The sequence below is a fragment of the Natator depressus genome, chromosome 18 (genome assembly GCF_965152275.1).
Source record: "Natator depressus isolate rNatDep1 chromosome 18, rNatDep2.hap1, whole genome shotgun sequence".
NCBI classification, from domain to species: domain Eukaryota; kingdom Metazoa; phylum Chordata; order Testudines; family Cheloniidae; genus Natator; species Natator depressus.
In genome coordinates this window covers 9105184-9130079 of record NC_134251.1, presented here as the reverse complement: position 1 = coordinate 9130079, position 24896 = coordinate 9105184, and the positions used below count along the sequence as shown (strand labels likewise).

At 52.5% G+C, this 24896-nt stretch overlaps 1 protein-coding gene and 1 long non-coding RNA gene across 3 annotated transcripts in view; one reads left to right on the top strand and one right to left on the bottom strand.

The window, feature by feature from the left end:
* VWA5B1 (von Willebrand factor A domain containing 5B1) overlaps window positions 1–24896 on the bottom strand; it is a 75437-nt gene that overhangs the window by 9952 nt on the left and 40589 nt on the right. For both annotated transcript variants that reach the window (XM_074975130.1, XM_074975129.1), the window contains 8 exons: window positions 24066–24180; window positions 19171–19356; window positions 17524–17719; window positions 16023–16216; window positions 10835–11057; window positions 7654–7971; window positions 3700–3837; window positions 2619–2753 (listed from right to left, as the gene is read on the bottom strand). In XM_074975130.1, coding sequence (XP_074831231.1) covers window positions 2619–2753; window positions 3700–3837; window positions 7654–7971; window positions 10835–11057; window positions 16023–16216; window positions 17524–17719; window positions 19171–19356; window positions 24066–24180 — 1505 coding nt within the window. The remainder of the gene's footprint in view (window positions 1–2618; window positions 2754–3699; window positions 3838–7653; window positions 7972–10834; window positions 11058–16022; window positions 16217–17523; window positions 17720–19170; window positions 19357–24065; window positions 24181–24896) is intronic.
* The window catches only part of LOC142000688 (uncharacterized), a 107188-nt gene that overhangs the window by 70134 nt on the left and 12158 nt on the right, over window positions 1–24896 (top strand). The window lies entirely within an intron of this gene.

Below are 24896 nucleotides of genomic sequence, written 5' to 3'. Positions count from 1 at the left end.
CACTGTACCATCTCCCTCCTCCTCCTGGTTGCCATGGCTTGGCCAGACCTTCCGCTGGCACACACTGGGTAGCAGCACTGGTTTCAATGGAGCTCTGCTGACTTACACTAGCTGAGGATGTAGCTACCTTCGACACCAGTCTCCCAATCAAAACCAGTGCCGTGGCTACACTGAGCTTTGGAGAGGGAAAGCGCCATGTCAGGATTACACAGTGTGACCGTTCTATTGAGCACTGTAACGGTTCCGTCATGGGGCCTCCTGCTGGTTATTCTGGAAATTAGCTCAGTCTTTTCGCAGAGCGCTCTCCTCCAGTGGTGTCTCGCCTGCCATCACTTCTGCTCTGGACCTGTGTCGCCTCAAGATCAGGACACAGCCCTCCAGCTGTGCCCCATTCCTTCTGGGGGAGCAGCGGTCCTCTGTCCAGCCACTCGCCTCTGTGGCCAACTGCAGCCCAAGGTTCTAGCCACTCCCCTCAGTGGCAAACTGCAGCCCTTCATTGGCCTCTCCCCTCAGTGGCAAGTGTGGGTGGGGAGACCCAGGCCCACCCATTACTCCGGGTCCTGACCAGGGACCCTCTAGGCTGCAGCCACGCTCTGTCCGTTTCCCTGGGCCACTTCCCCATAGCCCTAGCACCTTCTCTGCCCCTGTATCCAGGCTTTCAGCCAGTCAGGCTGGAGCTCCCTCTTGCTTCGCTTCGCTGCCCTGCCCTGCCCTGCCCTGCCCTGCCCTGCCCTGCCCTGCCCTGCCCTGCCCGCTGCCAGTTCCCTCAGCCCTTCAGGGACCCAGTCCTTTCTCCCTGGGCTCCCGGAGGGAACTGACTCCTTCCTGCAGCTCTCTTTATATTTGGGCCTGCTCTGCCCTGATTGGCTGCTCCTTGAAGCCCCTCACTGATTGGCTGTCTCCTGCGCAGCCTCCCCAGGGCTGCTTTTAACCCTTTCTCCACCAGTGTGGGGCAGACGCCCCATCACAACCACATTCAGCATCCTTGGGCCCCTCTTCCGCCTTTACCAAACCCTAATCCTGAACAGAGATCACTGCTTCCCAACCCATCAACCCCCGCAACCTCCAGCTCACCCATCACCACTGCGTCACCATCACTATTTGTTTCATCATCCACAGTCCCTCTGCACCTCCGCCACATCTACTTTCTCTTCATGGCTCCTGATGGGTTCCTTCAATTGACCTCAGCTCTGCTTAGGACAACCAGAGCTCTAGAGGCGAAGGGGAGGAAATTCCAACCCCGGAAGATGCATTCTAACACGTCTCGGTGAAGCTGGCTGTACCGTCTTACTGACCTGAAAGGTGTGAGCACCTGAGGCTATTTAGCCTTTTAAAAGGGGGCTCCCAAAGGGTCAGACATTGCTGTGTCCCTCTGCAGATCTGAATCCATCAATCAGGCTCTCGTGACCTTTATTTTAGTCTACTCTAATCCAGGAAGAGAGTGTGGCCTAGAACCTGGAGCAGAGCAGGAGTCATTCCTACTCCCATCTCTACCAATGAGTCACTATTTGACCTTGGGCAAGTCATAAACATCAGTTTCCTCTTCTGTAAAATGGGGACAATCCCATTTTCCAGAATGCTATGTGGTTTAAGGTTTGGAAACTGCTCAGGAATGCTGGAATGGAAGGTGCTACAGGAATGCACATTCCAAGACAGTCTGTATTTTATTCATTCCAGGAAAAAAATCTAGAATTTATAAGCCTCAAACTCTGAAATAAACCCAGTGGGTTTTTGAGAAATGTGATTTATCTGAACACGTAAAGAAAACGGGAAGCAAGTTACAGCATCATCAGACATGCTATTGCCTGCACCTGGTTGACTTTTTAAATTTTCTTTAATGGCGTTTTTCTCTCTTTTAGCCAGAGATTTCCTCCTCTCTCTCTTGCTCTCGGTGATGGAAAACTTTCAGTGTCTCAGAAATGTTTAGTAGCCAAGCTGTTGTGCTCATCCTCCCAAGGCAACCCGTATCTCCCCTGTGCTGCCAGTTAACTTCAGAGCATCAGCAAGAGTTACTTCTCGTGATCTGAGAGTTTCAGAATAAGTTATTTTCTCGTTATTTTCTGTTTCAAGAGATAGATTCCAGCCAGAAACATGGTTAGCTGTCCAGACCACATGCTTTGTTCCTCATCAGACCTTTCATATGACAGTAGCTGAGTATATTCCTCTCCAAAGAGCGGTCATCTTGGCCATAGGAAAGACAGAGACAATTCTATAGCAGGTGGGATTTAGCCTAGATGGACTGCCTTCATCTACCCTGGAGCTAGCCAGGGCATCATAACTCACAGTTTGTGTTGGTCTGGTGCTGCTCTGATTACAGATTCCTGGGATGAAATCCTGGCCCAATTGCAGTAAATGGCAAAACTCCCACTGGCTTCACTAGGGTCAGGATTTCATCCTGAAAATGCTGTCATTGCTTACAGGAGTTAAACTCTCTGCTGCTACTGCCCTTCAAGAAACAGGCATCAGTTCTAAAGAAAGGGCCAGAAGAAGAAAACTGACCAGAGGCAAAAAATAGAGAGGGCTCATAGCATGTGTCAGTGTCCATCCTTTGTAAGATCATACCCACGGGTTCTACTCAATGATTACAGTACTGTGCCCCAGAAGGGCTGCAATCTTACGCATGCTGTAAAATCCATCGTCTGCTCCATCCTGGCCGCAAGTTGACTGGGTGCGTCCGAGTCCAACGGAGAAGACTCGGTGCCTTCTGCTTCCTGAGCCTGAGCTCCTCTGGCCACCTTGTTTGGACGCTGGCCCTTGACATGAACAAAGGGAATTCCCAGCATTACCGTTCCCAAGGGACAGACAAACACAATGACAATAAAGTGAATTGGGTGAAATCAGTCACTTCATGGCATCCAGGCCTAGCAATGGCGCCCTCCTTCGCCCTGGGACTGGCTGCTATACTCCTGTCTGGCCTAGGAACTCCTTCCTCATCAGTAGGCCGCTTCTGTGGCACTCACTCTGTGGTTAAGAGCCTGGAGCCCTCTGAGAGCCCACCACTCCCCTAACTGGCCACAGGCTCCCAAGAGAAGTACATTCGTCACACTCCTGCTCATAGGGTGACCAGATGTCCCGATTTATAGGGACGGTCCCAATATTTGGGGCTTTATCTTACATAGGTGCCTATTATCCCCCACCCCCTGTGCCGATTTTTCACGGTTGCCGTCTGGTCACCCTACTTGCTCACCAACCAAGCACACCCCCTTTCCTGCTGCAAGGACCCCTTTGTCATAGGCTGTGGGCCTTCAGAACAGCCCAGGCTGAGAGACTCCTTCACCTCCAGGCCCCAAGCTGGCTGTGGTCAGTCAGGACTGTGTGGTGGAGAGGAAAGCCCCTGGCCTCCAAGTTGGGCAGACATACTCTTGGGCTCCAATGCTGGAGAGCTCAACCATAGCCCAAGGCTAAGAACCTCTTAGTTCTATGGACACATGAAGACCATGGAGACCTGCACTGAAGGAGCAGCTGGAGATCCAGAGCCCAGCTGCCCTGAAGCTCACAGAAGAGAATGGATTTGTTGTTGTTACCTACATTGAGAGGCCTGATTTTTTCCCCCTGCCCAAGCTCTGAGGTGCTGTCTGAACCACGTTTCCCCTGTGACACCCCCAAGCTGGCCCCTCACACTCCTATGCAATGGGAAATTAGCAGGGAGTGTGGGATGCATGCCAGCCTAGTAACGACGCTGTGCTGGTGTCCTGTTACCTGCACTGACATATTCGACCACGGTTGGCAGGTAGCCACTGGTGCTCAGGTCCACCGGGACAAAGGCCGTGTACTTGCTGATGACATTGCAGACTTTGCTGGTTTGGACGGCGTTTATCTGGTACCGCCTCCCAGCCCCTGTTGGGTGAGAGATGTCAGGTTACGATCCATGAGTATTGTGGGCTCAGACCCTCTCCCAGGGCCTAGATCACAAAAGTCACCTACACTCCTTGACCTCCTCACTGGCACTCTCAGCAAAGACACCCAGGACTGAACTGACCGTGGGGACTGGCATATCACTTTTCCCAGAGCTGTGGTCTCTCTGGGGCAGGATCAAGGCACAGTGGCATGGGGAAGCATGCGGAAATTTCTGTGGCTGCTGCAAGCCGTAGTCCTATTCAGTGGCTGACTAGATAGTGCCATTCTCCAGGGCCAGACACTGCATACTCCAGGGCCGTCATCCAGCACCCGAGCGCTGAAGTCAAGCAAAAAAGATAGTAAGCCCAATATTACAGCCCAGAGAGAAGCACTCCAGGTACTCGGCCAGTTTGGGGCTTCCTCCCAGGTGGGACAGAGCTGAGAACAGGGGAACGGCCTAGGGAAAGAAGGAGAGAGATTGCTTTGGTGCGAGGGGCCGTCCATTAGATTCCCCTACGCTGCTCATTCTCCCTCCTTCCTCTGGTTTAGTGCCTTGGAAACCCCTTCTCACTGTGTGCCCTCAAAGACCCCATCCCAGCTTGTATTCAAGAAGCAAGGCAGGCTGTCTGGAAGTGCTGAGTCAGCTTTAGGGAGACAGCCAGCTCTGACCGATGTGCTCAGTCAAGCTGCCAGCTCTTCTGTACCTTAATGTTGAGTCATTGGGTCTTAACTCAAGGATCCCAGTGATCTGAGGCACTGGGACCCTTTGGATTGCCTGATGTTTCTTTGCCACCGTAGCACAGATGGGATCACAGTCAGCGCTTGCTGGGGCTGGCACCAGTTGGTACCAGTGCCTTTCGAAAGCCCTTGAATGTTTTGGTATCCATCCCTACCGCACCACGGGAAAGTGATGTGCCACAATGCATTGCCGTAAAACACCTCTGAGCCCACCAACAAACCAAGCCACCGTGAAACAAACCATCCCCACTTGAGTCAACAGGCCAAGCCTAGAGGTGTCAAGCCTCACATGCTTCCAATTAGCAGCCCAACCCAGCTTCAGCTGTGCTCCTCTTATGGGGTGTGTACCCCACACAGGAAATGAAAAGGTTAGTGTGGATCTGAGAGGCTAATACGCTACCTGGATGCAGTGGGGGGGAAGGGATGGCCCAGGCTTAATTAAAGATGAAGCCCAGCTGGGGAAGGAGCTGGGTGGTGACTATAAAGAAGGGAAATTAAGCTTAGAAGGGGGCTGCAGGGAGGAACTCTGCAATCACTCTCTGGGACTAGAGCAGCAATACTCAGACCATGGTGGTTCAGGAGTCAAATTAGTGATAAGCCCAAAAGAGCCCCAGTCATGTGAGTTCATTGTTTCATTTACTATACGTTCTAGTCAGATTTAAACAGTATGACGGGGAAATATTTTGCTTTTTATAGGCATGTATATTATTCTCACGGCAAATAAGTTAATAACTTAGTGCAAGTTGATAACTTAATTGGTTAATAACATAGTAAAAGCACCCGGTGTTTTAATATCATGGGCTGCAAAGAGCCGCAGGAGACACGTTAAAGAGTGGTGTGTGGCCTGTGAGCCACCATCTTGAGTATCACTGGGCGAAACCATGGAGAGGCTGGGAGGGTCAAGGAGGAAGCCTGGGGGAGGAGTTGACACTGGGATCCTCTTGTGAGTAGACAAGTCTGGCAGGAGGCCAGGAAAGAGTAGGAGCAAGCTCTGGTGATGAGTCCTGATACCAGGGCAGGATCTGGATGTCTGGGAAGAGAGCCCTGGGAGGCATTTAACTGAGGAGGGGTGGAAGGTTAAGCCCAAGGAGAGCAGAAGTTGGGTTAAGTTGTACTTTTGGTTTGGGATTTCTGGGGGGATTCCAGGGGACAGCTGTGTGAGTCCTGGCCCTGAGAGAAGGGTGAACTTTGGGGGGCAGTGGGAGAGACCAGCTGCAGTCGGTACAAGCCCAGGGAGGCAGCAGCATGGTGTCTGACAGAGCAGCCTTTGACAGCTGATTATAGGGCCCCTGGACTGGAACCCAGTGTAATGGGGGGGCCTGGGTTCCCCTGCTCATCACTGGGAAGGTGGTGTGCAGCCCTGGATGACACAGGATAAGGAGTTTTGAGACAAAAACAGGTTTGAGGACCAGAGGGCCTCCAGTCGAGGCAGAAAATCTTTTGTAAGCACCCTGAAGTTTTATTTGTTGGACTTTCTGATACCCAGCAGGGATGGGACTAAAGTGTGACCTGGTTGGGGGATGGAGTCACGAAAGGAGGCAGAGCATCACGGGACCAGAGTGACCAAGAGCAGGGGGTGCTAGAGAGAGAGGAGCGACTATGCCATGCCCAGCTGCAACCCAGCGCACCCGCAGAGAATCCATTCTGCAGTAGCTGTCCATGCATACCCAGCTCCCATCTAAATAATAGCATCTTCTCCTCCTTTCCTCGTCAGCATGTGTGTCCCTTTCAAGGCTGGCTAGTAATTCTCTCCTTGTTTCTTAATGCATGCCTTTGGTTTTACTTCTCCATGACATTTTCATCCCTGGGTTACTTCAAGAAAGGGATGAAGAGCGGAGAGATGCTACCAGCCTACAGTAGAGGACATTGCTAGCTGGCAGAGCTCAGCATTGTACGCTGGCTCCTAATCCTGTGTCCCCCCAGCCCTCTCTCCCATCTCACTGTCTCTTGTTTCGCAGTGCCAAAGGCCGCCTCCTTATTAACTCCTGAGGGCTGAATTCATCTCTGGTGGAAGTTACCCCAATGATGCCTTTTTGGTTCATATGTCTTTGGGAGAGTGTGTTTTCAGACCAATTCTGTGCCCATGACGTCCCCAGAGTTCAATGGGTTTGAATCGGAGCAGAATTTGGCTCTCTAACTCCCACCGATGAATAGGCAAAGAAAAAATAACCCTCCCCAGCCACTGAAGCAACACCTGAAAATCAATCCGCAGCCGAACAGGCTCAAACCTGTCAGTTTCCTTTCCCAGCTCAGTTTTCCTTTCCCAGCCCATTCATTTTCATGGCAGAAGCCTTTGCACTTCTGGGCCAGGACTGGAGGCAGAAACAGTGACATTCAAAGAGGGGAACAAACAGTTCTCTGCACTTCTGTCTGTGCCAGAACTGGGAAATAGCAGAAATATGACAAGGGGACTTGTGATCAAGAGATCCCCAGCCCAGGAGGTTTGGCTAATTCACAGACTTGTTCAGAGACATGTCCAAACAGCTCCGCAAGGAGTGATAATCAGGGCTAGATTTCCTAGTAGAGCCTAAACTTCTGGATCCTTCTTTGAATGGAACCGTTTGATGTTCCATTCAAAGCCAGGCCCTGAGAATTGGGACTCCATGGCGGAGGGGGCTGAACAGCAGGTGTTGTGTTTTGGTTCTCAAAAGGCCTAAAAAGCATTTGATTTGGGCTCACGACTCAACGTGACTAACCCTCTAAAAATATAACTAGCCGCCCTATGTGGGAAGCAGGGGAGTGTGGGAGACGGTGAGAGGGCGAGGAGAAGGAGCGTGCTAACATGCAGCAGGGATATTTAATGAGCAATTAGGTGAGCTGGAGAAAAGCGCAGAGGGCATGAGGCCAGCTTTGGGAGACTCTCCTCAGATCATCACATGGAGCATCAACACGTGGCCACAGTGCATCTTCACCATGTGACCTTGAGTTAACATGTGATAACACTGAGGGCCACATCCCCAGCTGCCGTAAATTGACGTGGTATAATTGAGGCTACTGCAGCTGCAGTGGTTTACACCAGCTCTGGGAATCTGGCCCTCCATTCTCACTGAGGCTGGCTGGCAAGGACGCCGGCATTACCGTGTTCGATTTCACATTCCTTCTCGGCCAGCTGCTCGAAATCCCGGATGATGGACTTTGCCGCCAAGTGGTGGAAGGTCTCGTTCCACAGATCCCCTTCGCCGTTCTCACAGCTCTCTCTGTCTTGGAACAGGGGCCGGATGTCAAAGGTGATTTCCCACTGGACAGGCTCATTACTCCTTAACCCCTTCACCACTGCCTTGCAGATGGCCCTGGGGGAGCGCGGGGACCACGTGGTGGAGCTGAGATCAAGCTCTTGGGGATCGCAGTCTGACGAAGTCTCTGTTTCAAAGGCAAAGGAAGGGTGCTGGGCAGATTCTGCAGGCAAGCAACAGGCACATAATGAATTAGCATCACAGTGAAGGGCAAGGCCACCTCCCATCCTCTGCTGTCACTGGTGTGCCAAGGAGCTTCCCAAATGAGGGCTACTTTGACAACATGCCAGAGTAGGAGTTAGAACACAGGATTGACTGTCAGGACACTTTGGGTCAAATTCTGCTCCCATTTACACCCACTGATGTCAGTGGGTTCCTGTATTTTGTATCTGACAGCAAATGACTCACGGTGTGATGTTGGGCAAGTGACCTAACTGCTTGGTGCCTCAGTTTCCCCCAGTGTTAAATGGGGATTATACCATTTTCCCAGGTCTTTATGAGTCTTCATTCGTGTTTGTAAAGCACTTTTTGATCCTTGGATGAAAGACACGATGGCAGTGCAAATAGGGTTGCCAGGGTGTCCGGTTTTTGACCAGCACGCCAGGTTGAAAACTGACTCTGGTGGCTACAGTCAGCATCACTGACCGTGCCATTAAAAGTCCGGTTGGCAGTGCAGCAGGGCTAAGGCAGACTAGTCCCTACATGTCCTGGCACTGTGCTACGCCCCAGAAGCAGCCAGCAGGTCCAGCTCCTAGGCGGGAGGGTTGAGGGGCTCCGCACGCTGCCCCAGCCCCAAGCACCGGCTCTGCACTCCCATGGGCTGGGAACCCGGCCAGTGGGAGCGGGGGGGGGGGGAGGGGCAGTGCCTGCGGGCAAAAGCAGCGCGCAGAGCCTCCTGGCCCCCCTGCCTAGGAGCCGGACTTGCTACTGGCCACTTCCGTGGTGCAGCGTGGTGCTATGACAGGCAGGGAGCCTGCCTTACTCCTGCTGCGCTGCTGACTGGGAGCCACCTGAGGTAAGCCCGCGCCCTGACCCCGAGCCCCAACATCCTGCCCCAGCACTGAGCCCCCCGCAACCCAGAGCCCCCCTCAACCCAGAGCCTCCTCCTGCACCCAAAACCATGCATGCCCGCACCCCCAGCCCAGAGCCCGTACCCCCTCCTGCACCCAAACCCCCTGCCTCAATCTGCAGCCCCCTTCCACACTCCGAATCCCTCGGTCCCACCCCCCAGCCTGAAACCCCCTCTTGCACCCCAAATCCCTCATCCCTAGCCCCACCCCAGAGCCCGCATCCCCGGCCGGTGCCCTCACCCCCTCCTGCACCCCAAACCCCTGCCCCCACCCAGTAAAAGTGAGGGAGGGCCGGGGAGAGCGAGCCACCAAGGGAGGGGGAATGTAGTGAGAGGTGGGCGGGGACTCAGGGAAGGGGTGGGGCGAGGGTGTTTGGTTTTGTGCTGTTAGAAAGTTGGCCACCCTAAGTGCAAAACAATAAGTAATAATTAACAACATGAAGGAGGGGGATGTCTCTCCTGGAAACTACCTATCCCAGCATGCAATGTTCCATCTTCATACAAGTGACCGGGCGTCTTTGCAGACTGCAAAAGAGGAGAGCGGTTGAGGGTTGCAGTGTACAGCCCCCACGGGGCTGCATCAGGCCAAGTGCAGTTGTAGGCCTGGCCGTTCATGGGGGAGCATTAGCCGCTTTGCAATGCATGCTGGGATACTTGGAGATGCAGAAAGGGGCCAGAACATTGCCAAGGGTGATTGACGCTCATCGGGTGCTTTAAAATAAACTGCTGTTCCTGGAGAACAAATGTAAAAGGTGTCACCAACCTTTAATGGGAACAGTGACACACCTTTCATCCACCTCCCTGGTGTCAGAGTTGCCAATTTTGGTTGGACATATTCCTGGAGTTTTTATCGCACAATATGATCTTTAATTAAAGATTACTCCCATTCCTGGAGCCTCCCCAGGACAATCCTGGAGGACTGGCAACCTGGAGATCACTGCCAACAAACACACCGCCCTGGGAGTCTACGACACCCCTGATAAAATGGCCACGCCACAGACGGCCTCCCACGCTGTCATCCCCTTTCTCGGGCCATCTCTCTGGAACCCACACAATGCTGGGCTCCCAAGAACAGGGTTACAACGGAAATGGTGGGCTGGCTGGGGTATATTGGCATGGCTCCATCAACGGTCAGTGGAATTATTACAGCTGCGGATCTGGTCCAGTGAGTGAAACAAAGTTTGGTTTACCCCACACATGCTGTGAAAGGGGTAATATGGGCTTGAGAAGCCAGTTAACCAGGCTGCGGGCACCAGGAGGCGGCGCCAAGCCTGATTAGGGATAAAGCCCAGCTGGAGGGGAGCTGGGGTTGTTTTTGCTGGGATTTTGTTTTCCCTCATAAAGCGCTGGGGCCTGGGAATGCCCAGCGGGAGAGAGGAGACCCTCTCTCTGGGAAGCAGCCTGAGGAAACAGAGCGGAGCAGCTACTCCAGGGGTGAGCTGGAAGCCTACTTGGAGACCAGGGCCTTAAGTAACTGGAAACTGCCTGAAGCCCTGAGTTTGTCAGCCCAGACAGTGGGGTTGTTGAATGCCCAGGAGCCTGGACAAGGCATAGGGGCAAACGGTAGAGGATGAGACATACTTGTGAAGAGGAGAAGGCCAGCTGAGCCCAGCCGGGCTGAAGGTTTGTTTTGTTTACATTTCTGCTGGACTTTAGTCAAGGATACTGTGGTCCCAAAAGGGGCTAGACTCTGTAAAATGGGCTGGCTGAAGGGCTAGGACCCTCTTCTGGCTGGAGTAGGCCAAAAGAAAGGGAGGGGGAACTGAGGCAAGAAGTGGTGCAATTCCATATTCAGCCAGGAGGGGGCATGTTGGGGCAGCAGTTTTGCCACTGGCCTCTTTACGATTTGACCAACGTTTCCTAATTTACCAATACAGGCTGCAAGGTGCTATGGCGGGAGGTGCACAGACAGACTGGTTAGAGTGCTCTTCATAGCAACCTGCTGGATGTCACTTACCTTGATCCCCAGGGCTCCGGCTGCCCGAGGAGGATCTCAGGACAGAGCTGGTCTCCGGCTGACCCAGGCACCTGCCTGGAGCCATGTGCTGGAGGCCATCCCATGGCTGGGGAGCGTCCACGTCCTGACAAAACGACATGCAGCTCTGCTGCAGCAGAGAGGGCCTCCTGGCGCCGGTGCCTCGTATCCGTGTGGTGGCGACGTAGGGGCTGGCGGTGAAAGGCTGTGAACAGGGAAAGGTCAGAGTGGGAGAGATGGGCATGGACAATGGGTGGGAGTCTTGTTAGGAAAGAGACGGGCACAACAACTGTTAGAGGGGTGTGTATGGCGACAGACCGCTGGAAAGAAGAGGTTTGTGTAAGAAATGGATGGATCGATAGGAAGGCGAGATCCTACCACCCACCCACCTGTGTTTGACCCATTCCCTTCCTGACCCAGCTATCTTATTGGCTTGTCAGACATGCAAAACCCCGACATGGGAAACGGCATCTGTTTACTGAACACAAGTGTTTCACCACCACCACCACCCCGCAAAGTTTCCCTGACAACCGACTGGGATTTATTTCTCAGTGCATGCCCCAGATGCATTCCCTTTGAGGCTGGAATGAGTCATCAAGGGAGCGCCTTCCCCTGACCAGTGGAAGGATCAATGTGAATTTCCACAGTCCAGCTCTTTTAATGACTTCACATGGAAATTAAGAGAAGGACGAAATAGGCAGGCTGGGGCCCAGTGACTTAGTTACGAAGGGAAAACTGAGCAGCGTGTTCCTCCTCCTTAAAATAGTCCCTTGGGGGTGGACAGAAAGGGAGCGAAACAGATCCCTGTGTCAGCGCTTCAGTGTAGACTCTACCTACGCAGACGGGAGGGGTTCTCCTCCCAGGGTAGATGCTCCACCTCCCCGAGAGGCAGTAGGTAGGTTGGCAGAAGAATTCTTCCATTGACCTAGCGCTGTCTATGCTGGGGGGCTAGGTTGGCTTAACTATGCCCCTCCCGGGAGAGGGGGATTTTTCATGCCTCTGAGCAACATAGGTAAGCTGATTTAATTTTCTAGTACAGACTAGGCCTTAGACAGCAGCATTCATACCTTTGTCCAGCATCTCTAAGGCTGGTCTCTGTATGGACACTATGTCCCTGGGAGCAGGAGAGAAACAGAAATCCTAGTGTTGCAGAAAGATGCCCTGAAGGCCAATATCCTCTGATTACTCACAGACCAAGCTCAGCATGGCAGTGGCAAGCTTTGCCCTGGCCTCTGGTGCAAATACCTCTGTCCTGACCTGGCAGGGCCCTCTCTAGGGGTTGGGTGGGGCATTCAGTTTCCATAACCCATTCAACCCTTGGCTCTCTTCTAAAACTGCCCACAAGAATGGAGGGGAGTGAGGACAGAGCAGTTTGGAGGGTGGATTTTGGATGACGGACCTGTCTCCTGTGGATTGGATGCAGATAACCAAACTCATTTCCAGCTCCCCACCGCTCCTCGATTGTCCAGAGCCCGCTCTGTCTGGGTCAGAGGGAATTCCCTTTCCCCCGCACTGGGCCTCTTGAGTCCCTGCCCACTACTTGCTTCTTTCCCATAAACATCCCTCTAGTACTGCCCCAGCCCTCGGAGGAGGGCTCACTGACTTGTCTAAGCCATGCCAGCCCCATGTAGGGAGACCTGCGATGAAGGGACACTCCCTCCCCCTTGTTCTCAGCTGAGTTTGGCGTCTCTTGATCCCTGAAAATGCCCCTAAGGAGGTAGAGCCTAAGCAAGGAAGCATCTGAGGTGAGCTCAGTGGAAAGTCTCTCTGTGGAAGCTACTGCCGGCACATTTCCGCATCCCCAGCCCCATGTTTCCGCTCGCGCTTTCCCCGCCTGAGCCTTTCTCCTTGGAGATCAGGGAAGCGTCTGGGAGTTTAAACCATTCATCTTGGCGCGCTGACCTTTCCTTTCCAGTTGCGGTGTGGGTATGGGCGGGAGGGGGGAAGAGCTCTGCGTCCACGTCTCCGAAAATGTCAAGCTTCCCTCCCCCCCGCCCCCCCATGTCCAATCTGCAGCCCTAGGTGGCTCTCACAGTGTGAGAGATGCCGTAAAACAGGCAGCAATGTAAAACCAAGCAGAACACACACATCTAACCCCCGGCTGTGTTCTGATGAGGGCCGGTTTCTCCTTGTCGTCTTCTAAACACCATCATCCCCCACAATGCACAGAGACTGGGGCCTGGCCGACCCTAACGGTGCAGACACCGAATGGGGGAAGGACACAAATACCTCTCCAGCCCTACAGCACAGAAGGAATGAAACATCCACCCTGGCACGTCTGTAATGAACCATCCCTTAGAAACGCCTGGACTTTGTGATGTTCCACAGACCAGCACCCAACATCTCCCCCTACCCCTGCGGGACTAATTCCTCTCCCCTGTGTTCTACTCGTCTCTTCCCTCCACTCTCTTATTGTCTCTCTTTCACAGCCCTCCGTCACCCCATTTTTCCTTCCCCGCTCCCTTCCCTGACAATCTCTGTAACCTTGTGGCAGATAAGAAGCCTATCGAAGACCTCGGATACCCTGTTCAGGGTTGTCATGGGAACGGGGATGCAGCAGCAGCTGTTCATGTTCTGGTCTGCCCAGGCTTGCTGCAGACACTGATCTCGAAGGAGACCGTCTCAGTCATGTCAAAAAGCAGAGTGAGCCATTCCAGCCCCTTGCCTGAAAATCGCCATGCTGATATCAGGGTCAAAGGGGACTGAATGCCTCTGATTCACCGCAAACCACGGAAATCACCCTTTCAGCTAACCTCACCTTTTCATTTCAGTTTATAAGGACCTCAGAAGGGAAGCGAGCAGCCTTCTTGTGGGCTGAATTTTGGACCCTTCCCACTCAGCATTCCCAGCATATTCCTGGCCTTCTCTTGTAAAAAGGCACTATCCCTGGAGCATGGGTGGCCCTAGGGGCCCACAAGCACTAGGAAGCTGTTCCAGCTGGCACAAGTTAGAGCCGCTTGGAGGCTGCTCTAGCTTGCACCAGGGGCTGAATTATCTTCCAGCTGTCTCTGGGATAGTGGGGGAGCAAAAATTTGACAAAGCCACCTCTGTCCCCTGCCTCAGGTGCAGTGGGTGGAGTTCAGGCACACCTGAATCTCTCTGGCCCAATGAAGTACCACCAGGGAATGAATTGGACCCACGGTTCTTAAGGTGTGGGAGTGGTCAGAATTATTGGGACATTGATGCAAACTCATTCTGGGGATAACGTTGCCTGTTGTGTCTATGTGAAAAGAAAGAGCTGTGAATTAAAGCAAAATCTCTCTGGAAACTTGCTTGGGGCAGACTTTCCTCTCCAGCTCCTTTTGTACCCTATCTTTCATTTCCTTGGACCCGGTGTTGTATTAACAGGGGGTTTGCATCAAGATTAACTTTGTGTTCTGCTGTGAGGCACGCAGGCACTGCTACAGATCTGAAGGGTTTAGATCATTTGGCCAAACTCCAGTGAAATATGAACCCAAGAAGAATTCAAGGGTATAACTAGGATCAAACAAACAAAGTTCAGGCCCCTCTGATGAAGGAGACAGTAGAGATGCCGACACAACACGTGAGCCCAGGCTATGAAAAGAAGTAGTGGGCCCATCGTGTGCCCCCACTGGAAATCTGGACAGGCTTTTTCTATCTGCTGGCCTTTATTTCTGGCAGAAAAGTTTTCTCCTTGGCACCACGTTGCAGCACAAAATGCGCATGCGTGCACAAGTGCGCCCCAGGTCTGAGCCCCTCGAACCTGGGAGCTTTGCCTGCCACCGCAAGGCTGCCCCTGCACCTGACTTTGTGGGCATAGTCACCTGAGCGTGTTTTTAAGGGGGGCAGGAGAGCACTGTGTGACTATAGCCGTTGGTTTGGAGACAGGGCCTTGGGAGAGGAGGCATTGGACATGGCGCACTGAAGAGCATCCTACACCCCAGAGGTTGCACTGGGGCCTGGGAGCAATGCTGGAAGCCCCAGCTCTGGGGTGGTGTGTCATAAATATAAAGGGAAGGGTAACCACCTTTCTGTATACAGTGCTATAAAATCCCTCCCGGGCAGAGGCAAAATCCTTTCACCTGTATAGGATTAAGAAGCTAAGGTAACCTCACTGGCACCTGACCCAAAATGACCAATGAGGGGACAAGATACTTTCAAATCTGGAGAGGGGGAAACATGGGTTCTGTCTGTCTGTGTGATGCTTTTGCCGGGAACAGATCAGAAATGCAAGCCTTCCAACTCCTGTTAAATTAGTAAGTAATCTAGCTAGAAAATGTGTTAGATTTTCTTTTGTTTAATGGCTGGTAAAATAAGCTGTGCTGGAGGGAATGTATATTCCTGTTTTTGTGTCTTTTTGTAACTTAAGGTTTTGCCTAGAGGGATTCTCTATGTTTAGAATCTGATTACCCTGTAAGGTATTTACCATCCTGATTTTACAGAGGTGATTCTTTTACCTTTTCTTTAATTAAAATTCTTCTTTTAAGAACCTGATTGATTTTTCATTGTTCTTAAGATCCAAGGGTTTGGGTCTGTGTCACCTGTACCAATTGGTGAGGATTATTATCAAGCCTTCCCCAGGAAAGGGGGTGTAGAGCTTGGGGAGATATTTTGGGGGAAGATGTCTCCAAGTGGTCTCTTTCCCTGTTCTTTGTTTAAAATGCTTGGTGGTGGCTGCATACTGTTCAAAGACAAGGCAAAGTTTGTACCTTGGGGAAGTTTTTAATCTGCTCTGCTCCTTCCACTCACCATGCACCCAGCACGCTGAGATCATTCAAAAATCGGGCTACTGGTTCCCAGCCGATCTGAGTGCATTTGAAAACCTGGCCCTATGTGGCCACAGTACAGGGATGCCAGAGTGTCCAGGGGAACTGCGGTGGCCCTGAGACTGCTCTGCTAGGTCCAGGGGGGAAAAGGGTAGGAAAGGCTCTTACCCTGCAGCTTCTGTGCTGGAGACACTGGGGATGGGGAGTCACATTGTAACTCCTGGATCTCCAGGCTCCAGTGTAAGAAAATGGCACGTCAGACAGGAACTACACCATGTAACAGGACCTGCGGGCAGTGACACTGCCATGTGCTCCTGAAAGAGTCTCTCCGAGCTAGAAAGCGAGGCCCACGCTGCGCTGGCATAAGGGGCAGCAGTGCGAGGATACCCTGGTGAGGCCCCTGCTGGTATATCCCACCGTCGAGACCCACCACCGGCCCTTACCTGGAAATCCGCTAACCATGGCTGTGGCTCCGGGCTGAGCTGCTGCAGATCCTGTATGTGGGCTTTGCGAAGGGGATTCTTCCCCAGGGCTGCGCTCGGATCGCTGGCTGTGGGGACCCTCTTGAAAGGCTCGTGGCTGGCAATCTGATTGGTGCTGTACACCCTTCGCCTGGAGGAGGATTTAGGGTCCAGCCCTGTTCGAAGGAAGAGCTGATCAGCTGCGGGACCAGCCAATGCCAGTGAGGTCTTTAACATCACTTGTCTCAGGCAGCAGAGAATGGGAGGCCCCTTCCTCTAGAGGGCAGAGAGCCCCACTCAGTCACTCTTACCGACTCCAGAGAGAATCGCCCTGACTCTGCTGGGAAGATGGACCTTGGATGGGGGAGAGATAAACCAGGCAGGGGGAAGGACAATGAGAGACTTGTGCTTGAGAGCCCCCAGGGAAAAGAACCCTCCACACTGCTTATACGCAGGGGTGGCCCAGGCATGAAGGGGCCAAGCTTTGGAATACAGTACATGGACTTACGTTCATAGAGTGTCTTTTGTCCTGAAGGATCCCTATTCGAATCAGGGATCCCTGCACCCAGGACTGACATGCAGCCCTTCCTGGGATGGAACACAGCCGTGACACTGTTGGAATTTGACTGGGCCAACAGGATTAATACCCTTAGCCTTGAGAAAAGAGCCAGGGACTCGTTAATGTCCAAGAGGTCAGGACCTGGGTTTTACATCTGCCCCAGACTCCTCTCTCCTCACTGTTGAGTGTGACTTTGATACTTGGTAAGTGCTGGGACTGTTTTGCAAGTCTGAGGAATGTCTAGCCAAAGACTTGAACACCTCTGTCCTCTCCCATGTTTGGCAGGTAGGTAAACATCATTCGCCCCATTCTGCTGATGGGGAACGTGAGGCAGGGAAAGGCAAAGTGACTTGCACAAAGTCTCCAGCAGAGTCAGTGGCAGATTCAGGAATAGAGAACCAAAGAGTCCTGATTCCCAGTCCCCTAATCTAACCCCTCTCCCTCCTTTTGTGGAAGCAACAGGGCCTGGCATGTCTCCAGAGGAATACACTATTCAGGCTGCCTAGTAGTGGGATGCGATTCAGTAAGATCCTACATCTGGAATTGGAATTTGGCCTGATCCAAACCTTGCAGAGGGTCACCAAGAGCCCGGGAAGCCTTTTAGTGCAGATGGTTTTGACTACGAGAGGGAGCATAAACTTTGCAATAATAATCCCAGGGCCAAAGCCCAGGATGTGCTGCAAATCTCGGGGGATGCCTATGCTCAGTGGGTTCCCAGTTCGATTCCCAGACATCTTTGAATAAAGCAGCCAAGCCAAGTGGAGTCTCTGAGCTTTGTGTGATTTGTTGCCACTTCTCCAGAGACCCCTGTCACTTCACAGAGATACAGCTGAAGGGATGTTATCTGAAAGCGACAAAACAGTGGCTAAAAGCAATGATCAGGAAGAGGATCTGCTACTGGGTTTACAACAAGGAGAAACTGACCAGTATCTGGGTCAGATTCTCTCCTCGGTTCTTCGCCAACCACCAAGAGATCAGGGGTCTGCTCTGAAGGGAGCCCCCCCGCAGAGTCCTTGGGATAGCTCCAGCTGTCCGAGCTAGCTCCCTCTTCCTGGGAGTGAAAGAAAACGGAACTGCCTGACTCCTGGGAATGCATCATGCTGTAACGCCGTCTCTTGTCCTGGGAAAGAAAGGGAAAGAGAGGAATTGGGCTGAAATGCTGCATCCGCTCTGGCCTGCTGGGTCTGGAAAGGGCTCAGGATGTGCATGGAATTGGCAGTCTTAGCAATTCGTACATTATCCCCACCCCTCTTGATGAAGTGCCGGGATACCCCATGTCTAGTGCCCCTTCTCCCTATATCCCATTGACCCAGACCCCTTCTCCCCTCCCCCGCTGTCCCTGATCGTAGAACTGGAAGGGACCTCGAGAGGTCATATAGTCCAGTCCCCTGCACTCAAGGCAGGACTAATTATCTAGACCATCCCTGACAGGTGTTTGTTCAACCTGCTCTTAAAAATCCCCAATGATGGAGATTCCACCACCTCCCTAGGCGATTTACTCCAGTGCTTAATCACCCTGACAGTTAGGACGCTTTTCCTAATGTCCAACCTAAACTGCCCGTGCTGCAATTTAAGCCCATTGCTTCTTGTCCTAGCCTCCGAGGTTAAGAAGAACAATTCTTCTCCCTCTTCCTTATAGCAACCTTTTATGTACTTGAAAACTGTTACCATGTCCTCTCTCAATCTTCTCTTCTCCAGACTAAACAAACCCAATTTTTTCAATCTTCTCTCACAGGTCATGTTTTCTAGACCTTTAATCATTTTTGTTGCGCTTCTCTGGACTTTCTCCAATTTGTCCACATCCTTCCTGAAATGTGGCGCCCAGAACTGGACACAATACTCCAGTTGAAGCCTAATCAGCGCAGAGTAGAGTGGAAGAATTACTTCTCGTGCCTTGCTTGCAACACTCCTGCCTCACTCCTTCACATCCTTATGCCTCAGGCAATTACAGCTGGTGCTTTTCAAGACTGTTGGCTCTTCTGTTGGCTTGTGTTATGTTTGGGAAGGAGAGGAAGAGAACAAAGCACAGTGGGATCAAACAACCGCCCCACCTTCCTCCTGCACCTCAGTGGTGCACAGTTGACCCGTGAATGGAAGTGGGGCAAGCCACTCAGCAAGACACCCTGTCTGGTGGCAGAGTTTTCTGTGCATGTGACGAGCATAATATCCAAAGAAAGATTCACGTTAGGGCCATCGTGGCCTTGGTAGAGCAGCCCTGCAACAGTATGTGGCTACCAAGCTAGGAACTCCTGCTGATCGAACTCTCCGCCATGGTTCCCTCTTCCCCATACAGCCGCATTCACTTCATGACTCATATCTGAGAGATAAGTCTCCATGCCAGGGAAGAGTGAGAGAGTGTGTAACTGGCTCCCCCACCACACCCGCATACACGCATGCAATGCACACCCCCACACTTCATGCACACTCACACATACACATGGATTCACACACACCATGCCCATGCACACCCAAACACATATGAATACACAAACATACACAGGCATATGCATACCCACCCAGGGTGCACGCACACTGCCCATGGGGCTGGGAAATGTGGCAGAGGTTACTTACAGCTCTGGGGTTGGAGATGTACAGGGATGTGTCACAGACAATGCTGTACCCAACCAGCCGGTCACCAGGGAAGAGGCAGCTGGCACTGACTGGGGAGATCAAGACCTCAGTGGTTTCAGGAAAGACCCACTCCACGGTTACATCGCTCAGGACAGGTGCCATAGCTTTCTTCAGAGACTTTATCATCTGGCAGGACAGAGCACAAACCCACGTGGTCTGTCAAACGGCAGAGGGGAGGGTGTTGTGAATGAGTGTGCGGGCATGTGTTGTGAGCATGGGCATGCATAGATGCCTGAGTGTGTTGGCATGCACCTGTGGGTGAGTATGTGAGTATGTGAACACGCCGGGGTGTCTCAGTGTGTTGCACAGTGAAGATAAACAGACCTGCCCACCTGGATTTCAGTCGCCGATTGTCCTCTCCAGAACCCATCACAATGTGATGTCTTGAGTCTAGCTGACAGAACAGGCTGAGCTCACAGGGAGAGGCCGATGGCCCAGCTGCTCTTGTCTCCTGCCTGCATCTTACACATGATGCTTCAGGGGAAAGTGGAAAAAATCCACTCTGTACACATTTGGTCGATTGGGCAAACTGAGCTGCCCCATGGGAGTGAGAGACACCAGCGTAGAGCGAGACAGCCCTGTGATCCCTGGGAACTCACCTGCTACATGCCACCTGTCTCCAGTATTCCAACCCCCTCAACGGAGCATGCAGGTGGTTTATGCCATCTGATCCTTCAGCTGCCAGACACCAGTCTGGTCCAAGAAAGCAACGTAGAGCATCCCTGAGGCTGCTCCAAATCGTGCCATCTACCACCAGCCCTCTGCACTCCAGCCAATTTTCTTTTTGCCCTGCCAAGCCCCCTACATCGGGGCAACGAAACCAACCATGAGTGCGTTTCAGAAAATCCTCAGTATGAATTTCAGCAGATGCCTTTGCTGCAGGATAACACTCTGGTACCTTGGATGGCAGGCAGGTCCCTGCTCTGCATAGGCATTAATCACACACACACACAGTGTGGAGAGTGCTCTAACTCTGCGCCATCCCTTCCCAATCTCCCCAGCCACGAGACATACTTGCCTTTCTGTAGAGAATTCCCTGGGCCTTTCCAAACAAGCCTCCAGGGCAGACGCTGAGAGATCTCTGCGCTCTGAATCAACGTGACTCCGCATCTTCGCAAGGACAGCGAGCCCTTCTCGCAAGCACACAAAGAGGCTACTGGTAGCTCAGCACTGAGCCAGCTGGGGTCAATTGGCAACACTCTATGTAAATCAACGTAGCCCCACTGACCTCTATGGAGTTATGCCAGTTTACGCTAGCTGGAGATCTAGGCCAATATCAATATATATATTATAGGCAAATCCATTCGTTACTGCTTTCCCACTCGGGACTGTTTTCCAGAGTGCAGAGAGAAGTTAAAAAGAGATTTACCTACAGGGCATTTTAAACTTTCTATATGGTTCAATGTCCACAATACAGGATCTGTAAGACACACCAGGATGTGTTTGATGGGGCCATTAATTGATGCCTCAGATGGCTGAAGACCATCTGTATAACAAGTGAGGCCTGTATTAACAGCCCTGTAAAAACGCCCTTTCCTGTCTTGGGGCTTAATTTATAACACAGATGCTGGTGCTTCTCTATCTCTGAAAGTGCTTCCTGGGCTATAGGGGGAACAGGATCGGGCCCTTTTGTGTGAAACAGTCATTACAGCTGGCGTTTCTGACGCTGGCGCTAGGCTGGACTGAACCAATGGGAGCCTGTCAAGTTAATGCACAAAGAAGGGTGAATCTCAGCCTCCCACTGAAGTCAGTAAATCGTATGAACCCAACGACTGTTGCTGGGGAGAGCTGAGCGTTCTATCCCAGAGGGGTCAGGTGGGAAAATGCATAAGGTTTAGGGTCTGTCTACACTGCAGTCATGGCTAGACGGACCTGAGCTAGCTTTAATCTACTTAGTCTCCCAAGTAATTGCACAGCCCTCCCGGGCTTCACGGCTTGATCCAAGCGAGTTCAGGTGTGTTTAGACTAGCAGCAATCACTGCCCATGATTTCAGTGTAGACAAACCCCTAGAGAACAGGAATGGAAGTGGAGGGGAGGCAGATGATAAAGGAACCATAACTCCCAGTTTGGAGTATAAATGCTATAGAAAAGAGACGGGTGTAGGGTCTCAAACGCTGCCAGTGAGACAGGATGTAAACAGGAGAGGTGGGAATAGTGAGGCTGTGAATAATGAACCTTGCAATGCAACTCTGTGGAGTGAAAGTGACAGGTGCAGGGAGCCCCGTTATTTATGGCATTGGCAGCGTGGGAGCCAGACATCAAAACCTTAGAACTGCTTGCCAACCTGCATTAAAGTCAGTTTAACCAGCAAAACTACTGCATGGTTATTTCTCTTCCGTGGCCCCCATGAACTTCCAGGCGGCGGGCTGAGCAAAACAGGGGATTTTGACTTCACTTCACAGCTATTAGCTGCCTGGATGCCAAGCCCTCTGTTTCGGTCTGTGTCTACCACGGCCGCTATGTTTGCAACCAGGAGCGTGTCGCGCCTGCCGCTTCCGTTCCTCCCTGCGCACAAGCTCTGACTCTCCAATGAGTCTGACATGAAGGCTCTTTTTCATCCAGCTCTCCCCGCCCACATGCTGTGTAGGAGTTGGCGAGCCAGTCTCAGAGCAAGGAATTGTGCCAAGAGCAGCTTGTGACCACCCCCACCCGCAATGAGATGAGAAGTTCACTAAAACGCAACATGTCCGTTCCCCTGGGAAACTGTTGTTGTTTGAGTCCAGAGGGGCCTGCAGGAATTTCAGCTCAGGAGAGGAAGAGGTTGGGAGGGGGTATTCGGTCCAACGCCTCTGTGCTGGTGTGTTCAGGATCATCCTAATCCTGCTTCCCACGAGCCATGTTTGTGGGATGTTAACGGGTCCCCCCCGTCAAAGTCAGGGCCTGAGAAACATCCCTGCAAGGCAGTTCTTGGTCACAGTGATCCCCCAGCTTCGGGGAGTGGTGTCTGGGCCTGCGAAATCCACACCGGGCTTGCTGCCCCTGCAATGGGATGGGGGGGGGGTGTAAATCAGGCTTTGCAGTGGCAGTTCGTTCTGTGAGTGCAAAAATGGTGGTACAAAATAGCAGGCGGGGCCTCTGGTTTTTAGGAACTGTCTCGTCAGTTCAACATGAGCCCATTGCGCTGCAGTGTTGCCATGCCATGGGCGTGCTGCTGGACGGCAACGTGGAGACACCCAGCTTTGTCCTGTTGGATCAACCTGGGAAAGTGGCAATTCTAAATTCCCCTCCTAGGATTCACCTATTCAGCCAAAACCTTTCCAATGGGGAGCAGGGCCTGGCATCACAGGTCTCATACTGGGACATATATCAGCAGCCTGGAGATGCCCTCAGCCGCACAGAGCAGCTCTCCTCCGGCATATCCTAACAGCCCACTGTGGCGTAAAACTCCAGTGCTAAACCCAGTTTAGCTGGAGTCCTTTCTCCTTCAAATTCACCATCTAAAATCCTGCTAAAAATGATCCATCCCTCAGCACGAATAAACACCCACCACACCTCCGCCCCTTCCCTCCCGGTGCGCTGCCCGGACCCATTATACAGAAAGAGGGCAGGGTGCCTGGGGCTGGATCGGAAGGTCCCTGGCTAGCTGGGGAACAAATCTCTGGTCTCACCAGCGGGCGCTTTGCCACTGGCTTTCCTCTGGAGACATGCGTCTCCAAGGAAGAGATGACCCCCATGTCCCGTCACAAAGCACCTCTTCACATGGCTGTCAGCGGATTGGGCCATTGGCCCCTTGGCTTCTAAGGCCTCTTATTATTATTAGGGTTGTGGTAGCCCTTGTCCTGGCCCAGGAACCCCCTTTGCCAGGTGCTGGACAAACACATAAGAGCATAAGAACAGCCATACTGAGTCAGACCAAAGGTCCATCTAGCCCAGTTTCCTGTCTTCCGACACTGGCCAGTGCCAGGTAGTGCCCCTGAGGGAATGAACAGAACAGGTAATCATCTAGTGATCCGTCCCCTGTCACTCATTCCCAGCTTCTGGCAAACAGAGTCTAGGGACACCATCTCTGCCTATCCTGGCTAATAGCTATTGATGGATCTATCCTCCATAAGTTCCTCCATGAACTTATCTAGTTCTTTTTTTAACTGTGTTATAGTCTTGGTCTTCACAACATCCTCTGGCAAGGAGTTCCACAGGTTGACTGTACACTGTGTAAAGAAGTACTTCCTTTTGTTTTTTTTTATTAATTAACACAGGACAGAAAGCCCTGCCCCAAAGAGCTGATAATTGACTAATAATCCCTGGCTCTTCATCTTTATCCCTCAGACATTTCTCAAAGAAAGTGAGTATTATTAACCCTGACACTGAAGACAACAGAATATAGACAAAGGGAGGAGCACAAGGAGATAATCCGAGTCAGGGTCAGCATGATGGGTACTGGTGTTAGCACACCTGCGGCCTAGCATGTACCCTCAGCCCATCACCCCCTCCCCCTTTCCATCGGGGCATCATTCGGGGACATGCCTGGTGTGCATTCAGATCTCACTGGGGTGAAAAGCACCAGCCCCACCGGCTGCTATCCTGCTGACACAAAGCCCATCAGTGACCTCCGCCGTCACCCACCTGCTCAGCTGCAGGTCTGTCAAATCAGCAAATAATCCATCCGCCTTCTTCCCTCATCTTTATGCAGTCCCAGCCCAGCCCCTTTGCAGGACGGACTTTGATGGGGCAGCTGCTCCCTTGCCCCAGCCCAGCTTTGTCGGGGTGCAGAGAAGCCTCCAGTCTTTGGGGCAGCTATCCAGACCGACCTAAGCTCTGAGCCCTGCCTAGTTTGCCCCCGCACCCAAGGAAAAGCCAGCGATGGGAAGCGGGTAGGGATCCTGAGTAGCACTACCTTTGGCTGCAGCCTCTCGCCCTCTGCCAGGAATTCTGCACTTCCCTTGGACACGGCAGCCAGCCCGCGCACCAGCCTCCTGCAGGCGTTCTGCCCAATGCCAAAGCTGTAGCACCTGGGGAAAGATGGAAATTCAGGATACAGGTCAGGGGCGAGGAGCGGGGGCCATTAGAGCAGGAGGCTGGATGTAGGATCAGTCCCCTACCCCCCCACTAATGCTGGGCAATGTAATAGCATTGAACAGTCCCGGCTCCCCTTGATTTCAATGGGAGCTGCAGGCGGTCACCCCTCTGAAATCAGCCTCCAGTGAGGTACCTAAGCATACAGCAAGTCAGCCGGATGTTTAGCTTCGACTGCTCAGCCCTGGTCAAAAGGGGATGAAATTGATAGAGGGGGATGCCTCCCTGGTGGCACCCGAAGGGACGCAGGCTTGCTGGGCACTGGCCATGGGGCACGCCCCCTCCCTCTACCTCCGCTTGCCAGCTTTTGCAGCAGCTCGCTCCCTCTCTGAATACAAACAGCCCGCTTTGGTACAGGGTCAGCTGTTTTCCCCAGCTGAGTCCGGCTGATTATCTCTGCTCAGGATTCAAATAAACTTTCTCAAGGAAAGAGCAGCCAAGTGCTTTCCTGACCTTCCCAGCCCTTCTGCTAAAGTGACCTTTTCGTTGTTGCTGCTTCTGGCTGAAGCCCGCGATCAAGAGTTGGCATCAGGCAGGAAAAACCATGGGTGTGAGCAAGCCCCTCTGCAGCCAGGGGCTTGGGCCTAGCTGGCTAGTGAAAGGCAGGCAAGCACTGATCTCACTTCGTAGACTAAGGGATCAGCTCTGCTCC